This window comes from Silene latifolia, chromosome 2 (genome assembly GCF_048544455.1).
Source record: "Silene latifolia isolate original U9 population chromosome 2, ASM4854445v1, whole genome shotgun sequence".
Lineage (NCBI taxonomy): Eukaryota > Viridiplantae > Streptophyta > Magnoliopsida > Caryophyllales > Caryophyllaceae > Silene > Silene latifolia.
In genome coordinates this window covers 94639327-94652112 of record NC_133527.1, presented here as the reverse complement: position 1 = coordinate 94652112, position 12786 = coordinate 94639327, and the positions used below count along the sequence as shown (strand labels likewise).

The following is a 12786-nucleotide window of genomic DNA, read 5'->3' as shown; positions in this document are numbered from 1 at the left end:
TTTTAGTTGTGTCTTTCTTTACCTTGTGGAAGTAAAACTCCTCAAGGTTTGTTCTAATTGTTTTCAAGTTGTTTGATATTTTGCATGTCTAGGAGATCACAAGGTAACTTGTTACCCATTGATCTTGAAATTGAAAGAACTTTGACCAACAATAGAAGACTTGCTAGGAATACTTTGAGAGGTATTGGTGAGATTGTGGACATTCAACCAAATAACATTGAGTTCATCAATCCTTTTGCAAGAGAAGGAGAGGATAACCCAACACATAATCAACCACAAAATCAACCCAAATTATGACACCCTTAGACACAACCACTTGCAATCGAAAATTTTACATCAATACCCGTCCCTTGAGATCCGGCCTTTACTTGCCTCTTTACTAAAATTAGAGTAGTTATTGAAGTTATAAATATTTTTTTGGTCTAGGTGAGTTTTGACGACGAGTAACAAAACCGATGAACCAAAAATGGCGACGTTGCCGGGGAGAACCTACAATGCCTAAATTATCATCACATTCCGTACCAACCGAGGAGAACCTACCAAATGGTACTCCCACACCACAACATTTGACCGGTCATTTCATTGCCAAATCCGCATTTATACAATTAGATAAGAGAAGTCAATTTGGGGGGATGCCTAATGAAGACCCTCTTTCTCATATAGAGACTTTTTGTGACTATTGTGATGCGATTTCTCAAACCGGGGTTACTCAAGACCAAATTCGATGGGTCTTATTTCCTTTTTTTTTATTGGTTCCGTAAAACAATGGTTAAAGAGCCTTGATAAGGCTACTCTTGGTATTGACTCTTGGAAGAAATTGGCACTTGCTTTCTATAAGAAATTTTATCCTCCGGAAAAGACTAACATGTTGAGAGCCCAAATCACCGGGTTCAAACAAAGGGATGAGGATTCTTTGTATGAAGCATGGGAGAGATTCACGGATACTTGCCGATCTTTTCCACATCATGGACTTAGTGAGTGGTTCCTTGTACGACAATTTTGGAATGGTCTATATGAAGCCTCCCGAAACATTCTCAATATGGGATCAAATGGTATGTTTACCGAAATTGATGATAATCGAACATAGAACAAGATTGTGGAAATGGCGGTCCATAACTCACAATATAGTAGACCTCGTAAGGCTACTAGAGGAGGAAAGCATGAAGTGGACACTATTACTCAATTGAGTGCTCAACTTAGTGCTCATATTGATAACATTAATTTGAAGTTTGAAAAGGCTATGGCTAAGCTTGAAGAAGCCTCAAAATCATCTAAGCAACATGTTAATGCCATGGTGGCATCTTCATCAATTCCAAGTGGAGTATGTGAGAGTTGTGGTACTTTGGGACATGACCAAAGTTAATGTAGGGGAACAAGTGAACAAGTGAATGCTTTCCAAGCATACAAGAGTGGTACCCCTTATTCCAACTATTATAATGAAAACACCAAATTCCATCCCAACCTCTCATACAAAAGCCAAAATGTTCAAAACCCTCAAACAACATACACCCCACCTCTAATGAGAAACCAAGCTCAAAGACCCTTTTACAATCAAAACCAAAGTTATCAAAACCAAACTCCATACAATCAAACCAATGACCAAGGTTTTCATGTTCAAAAAGCGGTCCTCCAAATGCAAAAGGATAGCCAAGCAAAAGACATCACCATTAACAACATACTAGCTCACACAAAGATGTTGGAGACCCAAATGTCTCAATTGGCATCTTCAAGTTCACAAAGACAAAAAGGGCAATTACCACCTCAAGGTAATCCCCCAAGACAAGAATTGGTGAGTGCCATACATTTGAGGAGTGGTACAAGGTATGAAGGGCCGAAGAGGCCCGTTGATGAAGATGTTGTGAATTCTAGTAACAAGGAAAGAGTTGTTGAAGACTCTAAGAAAGAAGAAGAACTCACCATTCAAGAAGTTTCAAAGGAGAATGAAGAGAAGGCTAAAGAGAAAGAGCCTATTATGATTCGGCTTCCATTTCCAAGTCGTCAAGCTAAGCCTAAGTTTGATGAACAACTTGGGAAGTTTATGGAGATTGTCAAGAACTTGGAAGTCTCAATTCCGTTTACGGAATTAATCAATCACGTTCCGGCCTATGCGAAATACATGAAAGATATTCTTACAAAGAGAAAATCCATCCGGAAACTTGAGACTATTGCTTTCACTAAGGTGAGTAGTGCCATCCTACAAGGAACTTCACCTCTAAAACTAAAGGATCCGGGAAGCTTCTCTATTCCATGTACCATTGGTGATACCACTATCAACAAAGCTCTATGTGATCTTGGGGCAAGTGTGAGTGTCATGCCATATTCGGTGTGCAAAAGGTTAGGAATGGGATAGCTTAAGTGCACTAATGTCACGCTTCAAATGGCGGATCGATCAACGAAGACACCTTTAGGGGTATGGGAAGATGTGTCCGTAAGAATTGGCAAGTTCTTCATCCCGGTTGACTTTGTTATTGTTGATATGGAGGAAGACTCCAACATTCCTATCATTTTAGGAAGACTTTTCTTACACACCGCGGGAGCGGTGATTGACGTGAAACATGGAGAACTCACCCTTGAAGTGGGAGATGAAACAATCACTTTTAATCTTGACAAGACAATGAGAGCCCCCCGATTACATGAGCCTTGTTTCATGGTTGATCATTATAGCCGAGAAAGTGATAGGAAGAAGTTGTCATCTCAATGCAAAGAACAAGCTATGGGTAAAGAATCACCACCCATATGGGAGAAGAAAATGGGTAACCTCCAAGATGCTCCGTCCAAGGAACAAGCATGTTTTAACAAGAATGAGAGCTTGAATAGCTCACCACCACTCATGACAAGTAAAGAATAAGGCCTCATTGGCCATGACAAGAAGGAAGAAGAGTTGCTCTTGACAACTCGTGATATTATTGGGGAACAAGTAGATGAAGTATGCGGTCTTTGGGATGATGTGTTTGAAGGGATATTCAATCCTTATATCGGTAATGGTATGACCCAAGACCACCGTGAAGAACAACAAGTGCAAAGGTCAATTGAAGATCTTTATCATGACAATGAACAAGCTTTCGACTACTTCTTCAAGGTGTTGAGCAACATCAACAACACCTTACACATGCCCCATTGACATCTCATTAATGGATGAGAGTTTAGTGGAGTCCTCCATAAACCACCATTTGTAAATATTCTAACCCCTTAGCTTGCATTTTACTTATTGTATTGCATTTTTGTCAATTTTGAATTTGTATTTTTATGCCATGATCAAGATTTTCATCATTTTGAGAGAAAGTGAGGGAGGGACTTATGTGATTATTAATGTGTAGTGTTTTGGCATAGTGTGGGGATAGCAATTGCCTAGGCTATCCAAGCCTTCGTAGTGCCCCCACAATGAGGACCAAAGGAATGAAGAGTTAATGAAACGGGTTATGAAATACCCACGGATAGACGTGAATTCGTGTGGTAGAGGGAGAATCTGAGCGTCCCAAAGGGAATCCGCTCGTCCTGAAGGCAATCTGAGCGTCCTGGGTAGGATCCGCTCGTCCTGAGATAACTGGAAAAAGAAGATTTTGCTCTGACTGAGAATCCGAGCATCCCACTTGAGAATCCGCTCGTCTCAGTCAGGACGCTCGTCCTACAGAGAATCCGCTCGTCCTGCAGCTGGTAAAAATTGGGTTTTCTCCCTGACAAGAAATCTGAGCATCCCGACAGCAATCCGCTCGTCCTCCTTCAAAAAGACGCTCGTCTTCCTCAGAAGACGCTCGTCCCAGCACGTCTTTTTCCTGAAGCCAACTACAGCAGAATCCGAGCGTCCCGACCCCAGTCCGCTCGTCTCCCCTCTGATTTTCAAATATAACGGGATTAAAACCCCAACTTTCCCAATTCATTTACTCATTCACAATATAAACACAACTCCAAACCCTCAAAACCCTCATTCTCTCTATCAACCAACATCAAATTTCTCAACCAAAATCACTCAAATTAAAACCAAACTCCCTCAAAACTCAAATAAATCACTCCATTACCAACAACAAGTGATTAAAACACCAACTGCTTCAAAGTTTGAGTCGATTTTAGGATACAAGGCAAAATTCAACTATCCTAATTCGAATTGGGTCTTGTTGGAATTTGAAGAAATAAAGCTTATCTTTGGTGTTACTACATAAAGGAGATCATGGCAAGAACAAAAGACAGAACTAAGGCACCCTCAAAGAAGAACCTTTCCAAAAGACAACAAGTTCTTCAAGCTATTCAAGCATCTAAGGCATTGGTGGTTCAAAATGCAAGGATGGAATTTCAAGAGTCTATTCCTCCTATGGAAGCTACTACTTCTACTCCGGTTGTTGAACAACTAGATGAATATCCGGAGGTAATTTTCACTTCCGACTCTCATAGGGAAAATTTGATTCCTTTGCTAAGAAATCTATTTTACCCACCAAATTCATATGTCAAGAGACCTTGTCAAAATTGGGTGTCTTAGAAAAAACCAAGACCTTTTTCGAGTGCATGGGGTTGAGTACTTTGTTTGATATGCAAGAGTTGACTTACTCATCCCTCACCTTAGAGTTTTTAAGCTCTTTGAATGTTACCAAGGTGGAGGCTCTAAGGAACATTGAATTCAGGCTCGAGAATGTTGATAGGAAATTGTCTTTTGAAGAATTTAGTAATGTTTTTGGCCTTAGCAATGACCCGACCTACACGAAAAAACCCACCAAGTATGATCCCGCTCCCTTATGGAAGGCTATTACCGGGAGAGAGTTTACATCTTACCATGATTGTCGGGCTATTTTTGTCCATCATCCGGGCATAAGAGTATGGCACAAGGTTGTTGGGCATATTTTGATTACTAGGAAGGGAACAAACCATTTCACCGAACTTGACTTTATTTATCTCAAGTCGACCTTGAACATTGGAAGAGAGTTCACGAAAAAGTACAACATTCTTTAACTTTTGATTGAGAGGTGGCTCAAAGTCGATCATGGCAAAGAAGGTACGGCCTTTATTGTTAATGGAGGTTTGGTAACTTATTTGGCAAAACACTTCAACCGGAAGTTCAACAAGGATAGCACCTATAAACAGGTTAAGGGAGGCCATATCATTGATCTAGCCACCATGGTTCAAAAATTCAAATGGGTCACGAATGATACTCTTGATGACAAATTTGGGTGGTTAACAAAAGATGTTCAATCCTTCACATTGCCAAGCAAGATTTGCCGATTGAATGTTTATAGGCCAAACTACCTTCTCCCACTCTCCGAGGAAGCCGAGTATATTATACAACATCAAGGGGAAGACATTGCCGAGCCCTCCTCCTCCATTATCACCCCACCTTACCCATTCACCTACCATGAATTTCAACCCGAAAATGTTAAGGCGGGGAATGATTACTTGACTCTCTTGATAAAAGAAATGCACAAGCAAGCTCATGAGGATAGAGTCAATGCTTATAAAGCACAATATCCGCCTCTCCTACATCTTGCTAGGCAAGGACTTCTTGACCCATCTTGTCCTTTGTCTAGTTGGGCGGATAAGGAAATCTTCTTTCCTAGTGCTTCTAGAGGTGGTAGCTTGGGTGAAGAGGAGATGGTTGTTGTTGAGAGTGGTACACAAGAAGGTGAAGAAGAAGAAGAAGAAGAAGAAGAAGAAGAAGAAGAAGAAGAAGAAGAAGAAGAAGAAGAAGAAGAAGAAGAAGAAGAAGAAGAAGAAGAAGAAGAAGAAGAAGAAGAAGAAGAAGAAGAAGAAGAAGAAGAAGAAGAAGAAGAAGAAGAATAAGAAGAAGAAGAAGAAGAAGAAGAAGAAGAAGAAGAAGAAGAAGAAGAAGAAGAAGAGGGTAGTGAGGAAGAAGAAGGAAGTTCAAGTGCAAGTGATGATAAATCCAGATCTATGGAGGTTGATGATGATTCAAGTGAAGTTGGTGATGATGATGGAGATAATAGTGATGACGCCATGGGCGAAGATTGAGGATTAGCAAGCTCTCGGGAGAATGCCACATTACTTTGTGAGTTTCCTACACCTCCTTTAAGGTTTGTTTATTTCTCTTGTTTTTCATATAATTTTTATCTTGATCGTAATTTTGAGTCCTAGCATTAACTAGAGGACTCACACCTCGGCCACATTGAGGTGTTTCTTTTATTGTTCCCACATTCAAAATCCAAAATGACAATTATAGTTTCATGCATAGCATCCTTATGCATGAACTCCCCTAATTTTTGACATTAAAAATAGTGTCTATTTTGGTTTGGGAAAGTTTATGCATATGCACTGGGAGCTAAACTAAATTATGCTCTCCAACATAACAAAAATCATGCATCATATAGCATAGCTTAGTTTGCATTCACTCTTGTTTTTATGTCATATAGTTCGCATTTAGCTTAGAAATCATGCATTTTCACATAGATCACATAATTTCCTATCGTATTGACCATTGAGGACAATGCCCATACTAGTGTGGGGATGGGAAATTCTAACATGACTTTTAAAACAAAAATGATAAAAATTGAAAAAATATGCAAAATACAAAAACATGTCTTTTAATTTCATTAAAACAAAATCCATAAAAATTTGAAAAATTCGAAAATCCAAAAACATGTTCATTTCCTTTGTAGTGTAGTCTTGTATATATTGTTTTGTATATATTGTGTTTGTTTATCCTTTTTCACATTGATCGACTACGCCACATCCAAGACATGAGGATATTGAAGACCGCATGGTATGATCTTTCTAATCTCCTTTTTCCTCTTTATGTTAATGACTACGTGACTTTATTTTGATTAATGTGGTATAAACAATGTGAATTTAGGATTGCATTTATATTATTTGGCATACTAGTTGGTAGAAGCATATGCATTAAAGTTGTATATATGTTAGTTGCATTATAGCATATAGTTGCATTTAAGAAAATTTTGTGAAACCGTCTATTTGGGAAGCTTGGCAAGTGTATATAAGTCCCTTGTAGATACTTTTTCTTCTTAAGACTTTGCTTGTTAGAATGCTTGTAAAACACCCTAGGGTGTGTCATGCTTGTATCCTTTGACCCATGGATTAAAGCCTAGTCAAGAGTACCTTGTGGTGTGATAACTCCTTGGCTACCGTTTATTCCAAGGTGACCCTTGAAACCATGCAGCCATCATCCATATTCTACCACATTTTGTCATCAAAGGGAATGGGCAGAAAAATTGTTCAAAATTTGAGTTCAAGAAATGAAATGAAAAGTCAAAAAGTTTGCAATTGCATCAAAAGAAAAGAGGAGTAAAAAAAATAGACTTCTAATGCTTCAAATATAAGCACCCTCACTACAAATGGGGTGACTGAAAATGTTCAAAAAGAAATGCAAGAAAAAGTTGAAAAATTGTCAAGTGTTGAAAATGCCAAACATCAAAAGAAATGGCAAAGAAATGTTCTCAAAATGTCAAATGCCATAAGAAATTGGGGGGAAAAAACAACAACAAAAGCAAACTCCCACATGAAACTCAAAATTCTATTGATCCCTTTTCCATCGTATCCACTTTTGTGCATGGTATAGAGGGGACGACCCTTCTTCGTGTTTAGGCAAGAAGGGTAATTCCGCGATCCTCCAGTTGCAATTATAGCATATAGTTGCATTTAGGAAAATTTTGTGAACCCGTCTATTTGGGAAGCTTGGCAAGTGTATATAAGTCCCTTGTAGATACTTTTTCTTCTTAAGACTTTGCTTTTTAGAATGCTTGTAAAACAACCTAGGATGTGTCATGCTAGTATCCTTTGACCCATGGATAAAAGCCTAGTCAAGAGTACCTTGTGGTGTGATAACTCCTTGGCTACTGTTTATTCCAAGGTGACCCTTGAAACCATGCAGCCATCATCCATGTTCTACCACATTTTGTCATCAAAGGTAATGAGCACAAAAATTGTTCAAAATTTGAGTTCAAGAAATGAAATGAAAAGTCAAAAAGTTTGCAATTGCATCAAAAGAAAAGAGGAGTAACAAAAATAGACTCCTAATGCTTCAAATATAAGCACCCTCACTACATATGAGGTGACTTTGAAAATGTTCAAAAAGAAATGCAAGAAAAAGTTGAAAAATTGTCAAGTGTTGAAAATGTCAAACATCAAACGAAATGGCAAAGAAATGTTCTCAAAATGTCAAATGCCATATTAAATTGGGGGGAAAAACAACAACAAAAACAAACTCCCACATGAAACTCAAAATTCTATTGATCCATTTTCCATCGTATCCACTTTTGTGCATGGTATAGAGGGGACGACTCTTCTTCTTGTTTAGGCAAGAAGGGGAATTCCGCGATCCTCCAGTGTTTCTAACACCATAAGGAGTCTATTCTTGACAAAAGCCTTTAACGATTGAGGACAAAGATACCCTAGCTTGACACAACTTGGAGGTGATTTATTGGTATCCTTCTAGGCTTAGTAGTTTGAAGAAACTATATCTATGATGGAATGTGTAACCTTAGATTGCTTCCCCTTTAGATAATTTCCGCCACTTAGATGAGGAAAGTGGCTTTTCATTTTTGTAGATGCGTCCATTACTTTTTTTGTGTGCTTAATGTTTGGATGTATCGCCATATTGGCAAACCCGGCTTGTCTTGCAAGAAGGCATCCTACCTCATGGTTTTCTTGTTGTGAGTTGAAGGGGCAGAGTGAGACCCGCTAATTGTCTCACATCGGCTATATTAGTAGGTTAGTTTGAATAAGGGCACTAGTTTTTGTCACCTCTTTACTCGGGATAAGCAAAGGTTCGGTTTGAGGATATTTGATGTGACTCATATTTGAGCATATTTAGTCCCCGAATTAGCCTCATTCCTATGATTTTTAGTGCATAATTCGGTCATTTACTATCTTTAGTTTCTCGTTTTGCATATTCTTTGAGGTTTTGATCCCTTGGTAGGAAAGGAGTGCAAAACTTGCATTTTCATGGCAAAATGGAGCTAAATTGATCGAATTCAATGACCAAGCATCAAAGGGAAGACAATGCTAGAAGGCCTATATAGGAAATAAAGTAGATTGGGAAATGATGAAAGGATCCTTGCATATTCAACAAGATCCCCGAGGATTGTTGAAGAAAGAAAAGAAGAGAAGTGACTGTGAAGGAATCCGAGCGTCGCAGTGCCCAGGACGAGCGTCGTCCTTCTACAGTCCGAGCGTCCCGAGGCCAAGATGCTCATCTTGGGACCCAATGATCCGAGCGTCCCGACCCACAATCCGCTCGGATTCTGCTCCAGAACCAACCGTCCCTCAGCTAAGACGTTCGGGACGAGCGTATTACTTGAAGATCACCAAAACGGAGATGAGCAACTCCTTGGAGAGGAGCACTTCCTCAACTTTTCGTAAGGGTCATAATAGTCATTTAAGCCCTTATTAACCCTAATCTTTGTACCTAATCTCTAGTATAAATACCCCAATGTACTACCTAGATTATCATGTCATCTTAATAGGATCTTAATCAAGTCCTAATACTCTCTTAATCTTGTAATCAATTCTTAATTTAATATTAATACAAATCTAATTTCTTAATTAATCATTCCTTAATTTCTCTATTGTTCATCATTTATTTTGGGTAATTCGAAGGTCATTTGCGTTTATTTAAAGGATTGACAACCTTCCATCAATCATCAAGTACTTGTATTATTCTTTGCTTTATTATTGAGAATCATCTTTATAGGTATAATTCTCTCTTAATCCTTTTTAATTATTGTTAATCATCTTCATTTGTTCATCATATTTTGCCTTGCTAGTATGATTGACAACCTTGTTAGCATATTAAACATGATAATAAGTGAGTAGTTTCCTTAACTAGGGTTAATGGGGAATTAGGGGAAACCAACATGGGGATTGATTCATGCTTAATCTAATATGTTTTCATAATTAATTTGTTTGCCTGTTGTGATTTCAATTTATGCAAATGTTATGTTTGATGAAATGCGAGCCTATGAATCCTTGCACTTTTTACCCATCACTTACCTTTCCAATGAGACTTGTAAGACATAAACCAACTCAAGTCTCATTAGACCGTGCATATAGTTGGATAGGGAGGATTAAGTCGACTTGTAGGTGTTGAACAATCTAGTCGATTCGGCTCCGGGACCCAAACCTTCCTAGGGAATGTAAGATATACACTAACTCGATCCCATCAGAACAATAATTGCTTGCATCTAGTAGAAAATATGTTTGTATGATCAAATCCCATGAATCCCCTATGAACCCATGACACCCTAGTGCTTTTAATCAATTGTTTACATCTCATTTTAATCATCTTGCTTACTTTCATTATTTTGTTTGCATTGTTATTTAGTTTAGTTGATCTCCTACCTCAACCCAAATTGTGACACCCTTAGACACAACCACTTGCAATCGAAAATCCTACATCAAGACCCGCCCTTGGGATCCGACCTTTACTTAACTCTTTACTAAAAGTAGAGTAGTTTGTGAAGTTATAAATATTGTTTTGGTCTAGGTAACTTTTGACGACGATTAACAAAACCGACGAACCACCTGGACGCCTGGAGTGGTTACAATCAAATTAAGATGGATCCAGCAGATCAAGAAAAGACAGCATTCATGTCTGAGAGTGGAATATATTATTACAATGTCATGGCATTCGGCCTGAAGAATGCAGGATCCACATACCAGAGACTAGTCAACCGTATGTTCAAAGAGAAAATATGAAGAACCATGGAGGTATATATCGATGACATGGTGGTGATCTCTGAAAAAGCAACAGATCACATGCAGCATCTGGCAGAAACATTCAATACCCTCAGAGAATACAAAATGAACCTAAATCCGTCCAAATGCACCTTTGGAGTGTCCTCCGGCAAGTTCTTAGGTTACATTGTAACCCAGAGGGGGATAGAAGCCAGCATCGAGCAGATCAGTTCCGTATTACAGCTAGAGTCACCTGAAACGCCAAAGGACGTGCAAAGACTAGCTGGCAAGGTATCAGCTTTGAGCAGGTTCATATCGAGGTCCTCGAACAGATGCAGATTATTCTACGACATACTAAGGAAGAGCCAGAAGTTCAAGTGGACTGCAGACCACGAGCAGGCATTAAGGGACCTAAAGCACTATCTCAACAACCCACCATTATTATCAAAGCCGGAGCTAGGAGAACCATTGTACCTCTACTTAGCTGTCACAGAGGTAGCAGTAAGCGCAGTTCTAGTCAGAGAGCAGGATTAGGAGCAAAAGCCAGTCTATTACGTAAGCAAATCTCTACTGCCAGCAGAGACCAGGTACACATCTCTTGAACAATTAGTATTGGCACTGGTAGTTGCATCTTATAAACTGCACCCCTACTTTGAGTCTCACACCATACATGTCGTGACTAATTACCCATTGAAATCCATAATGAGGAAACTTCAGCTATCAGGCAAAATGTCAAAGTGGTCCGTGCACCTTAGTGGATATGACATCGGGTATGACCCTAGGACAGGAATCAAGTCACAGGCACTAGCGGATTTTGTGTCAGATTTCAGCCCAGCTATCCAAAACCTGGCAGACGAGGAGATCCTGGCCCTTAAAGGGAGCAGGGAATCATAGATCTGGCAGATGCACATCGATGGAGCCTCCAACCAGAGAGAGGCAGGTGTAAGATTAATTTTACGATCACCACAGGGGGATCTAATAGCGCAGGCAGCAAGATGTGAATTCAAGGCAACCAATAATGAAACAAAATACGAGGCCTTGATACTGGGAATCCAGCTAGCTCTGGAACTGGGAGTCAGAAACCTACAAATACCCATTGACTCTTTGCTAATAGTTAACCATGTGAATGATGAATTCATAGCCAGGGACTCAAAGATGATCGCCTACTTGAAAGTGGCAAAGGAGCTGAAGCAGAAATTCAAAGATTGCAAGCTCAAGCAAATCCCCAGGGATCAGAACGTGGAGGCAGATGCCCTAGCAACCCTGGGGGTAACATTCAAACCAATAGAACTATCCAACATCCCCATCGCCCACATGCTGGAACCATCAATTTAAAAATTAGAAGAAGTAGACAGAGGAGAATTGGAGGACCAATAATATGAGCTGGCAGTTCAGACAACAACAGAAGGCCAGACAGCTTCCCAGCCGGACAACCAGACGGCTGACTAGGTAGCTGACCAGTCACCTGATCAACCAGCTGCCCAGGCAGATGACTGGGATTGGCGGACACCTTATTTAAATTGGCTACGGCACAGCAAGCTGCCAGATGATAAGAAGGAGATAAGAGGCTTCAAAATGAAAGCCTCCAGATTCATATTGATTGATGATGTACTTTTCAGAAAATCGTTGGCAGGTCCCTACTTACGGTGTCTGGACAAGCAAGAAGCACAGAATGTGTTGCATGCCCTCCACAGTCGCGAATGTGGAAACCATGCAAGGGGCAGGTGTCTATCAAACAAAGCCCTCAGACAAGGCGACTTTTGGCCACGAGGAGGGCAGATTCAGCAGAATATGCTCGGAAATGTGATGCCTGCCAGCGCTCAGCGCCAATGATCCATCAGCCGGCAGAGCCCTAACACCCCATCATTTCTCCTTGGCCATTTATGACGTTGGAAATGGACATAGTGGGTCCCCTGCCTAGAGCCATAGGAAACAGAATATGGATGCTAGCAATGACAGATTATTTCTCCAAGTGGATGGAAGCAGAAGCATTCACAGAAGTAAAAGACAAACAGTTCATCTCTTTCATTAAACGAAATATCATCTGCAGGTTTGGTATCCCATCAGAAATCATATGTGACAACGGCTCACAATTCATCTCCAGCGATGTCGAGGGATAATGTGCTAGATGGAACATCACTTTAAAAAAGTCAGCAC

The 12786-nt window shown here is 39.9% G+C and overlaps 1 protein-coding gene and 1 non-coding gene across 2 annotated transcripts; one reads left to right on the top strand and one right to left on the bottom strand.

The window, feature by feature from the left end:
- Positions 1 to 865: 865 nt before the first annotated feature.
- LOC141645004 (small nucleolar RNA R71) lies at positions 866 to 972 on the bottom strand. The gene has a single exon (XR_012544602.1). It is a non-coding gene; the product is annotated as a small nucleolar RNA R71 (small nucleolar RNA).
- Positions 973 to 11542: 10570 nt separating this feature from the next.
- On the top strand, positions 11543 to 12462 carry LOC141641101 (uncharacterized). Its single transcript, XM_074449778.1, has 3 exons — positions 11543 to 11569; positions 11686 to 11898; positions 12079 to 12462. The coding sequence occupies exons 1-3, from the start codon at positions 11543 to 11545 to the stop codon at positions 12460 to 12462; spliced, it is 624 nt and encodes a 207-aa protein (XP_074305879.1).
- Positions 12463 to 12786: the final 324 nt, after the last annotated feature.

Excerpts from the sequence above, each read along its gene's own strand:
- LOC141641101 (XM_074449778.1), top strand. The coding sequence starts at position 11,543 with ATGGAGCCTCCAACCAGAGAGAGGCAG. Across the intron at positions 11,570-11,685 it reads CTCCAACCAGAGAGAGGCAG|CTAGCTCTGGAACTGGGAGT; the intron begins GTGTAAGATTAA and ends CTGGGAATCCAG. Across the intron at positions 11,899-12,078 it reads ATGCCCTAGCAACCCTGGGG|GTAGCTGACCAGTCACCTGA; the intron begins GTAACATTCAAA and ends ACGGCTGACTAG.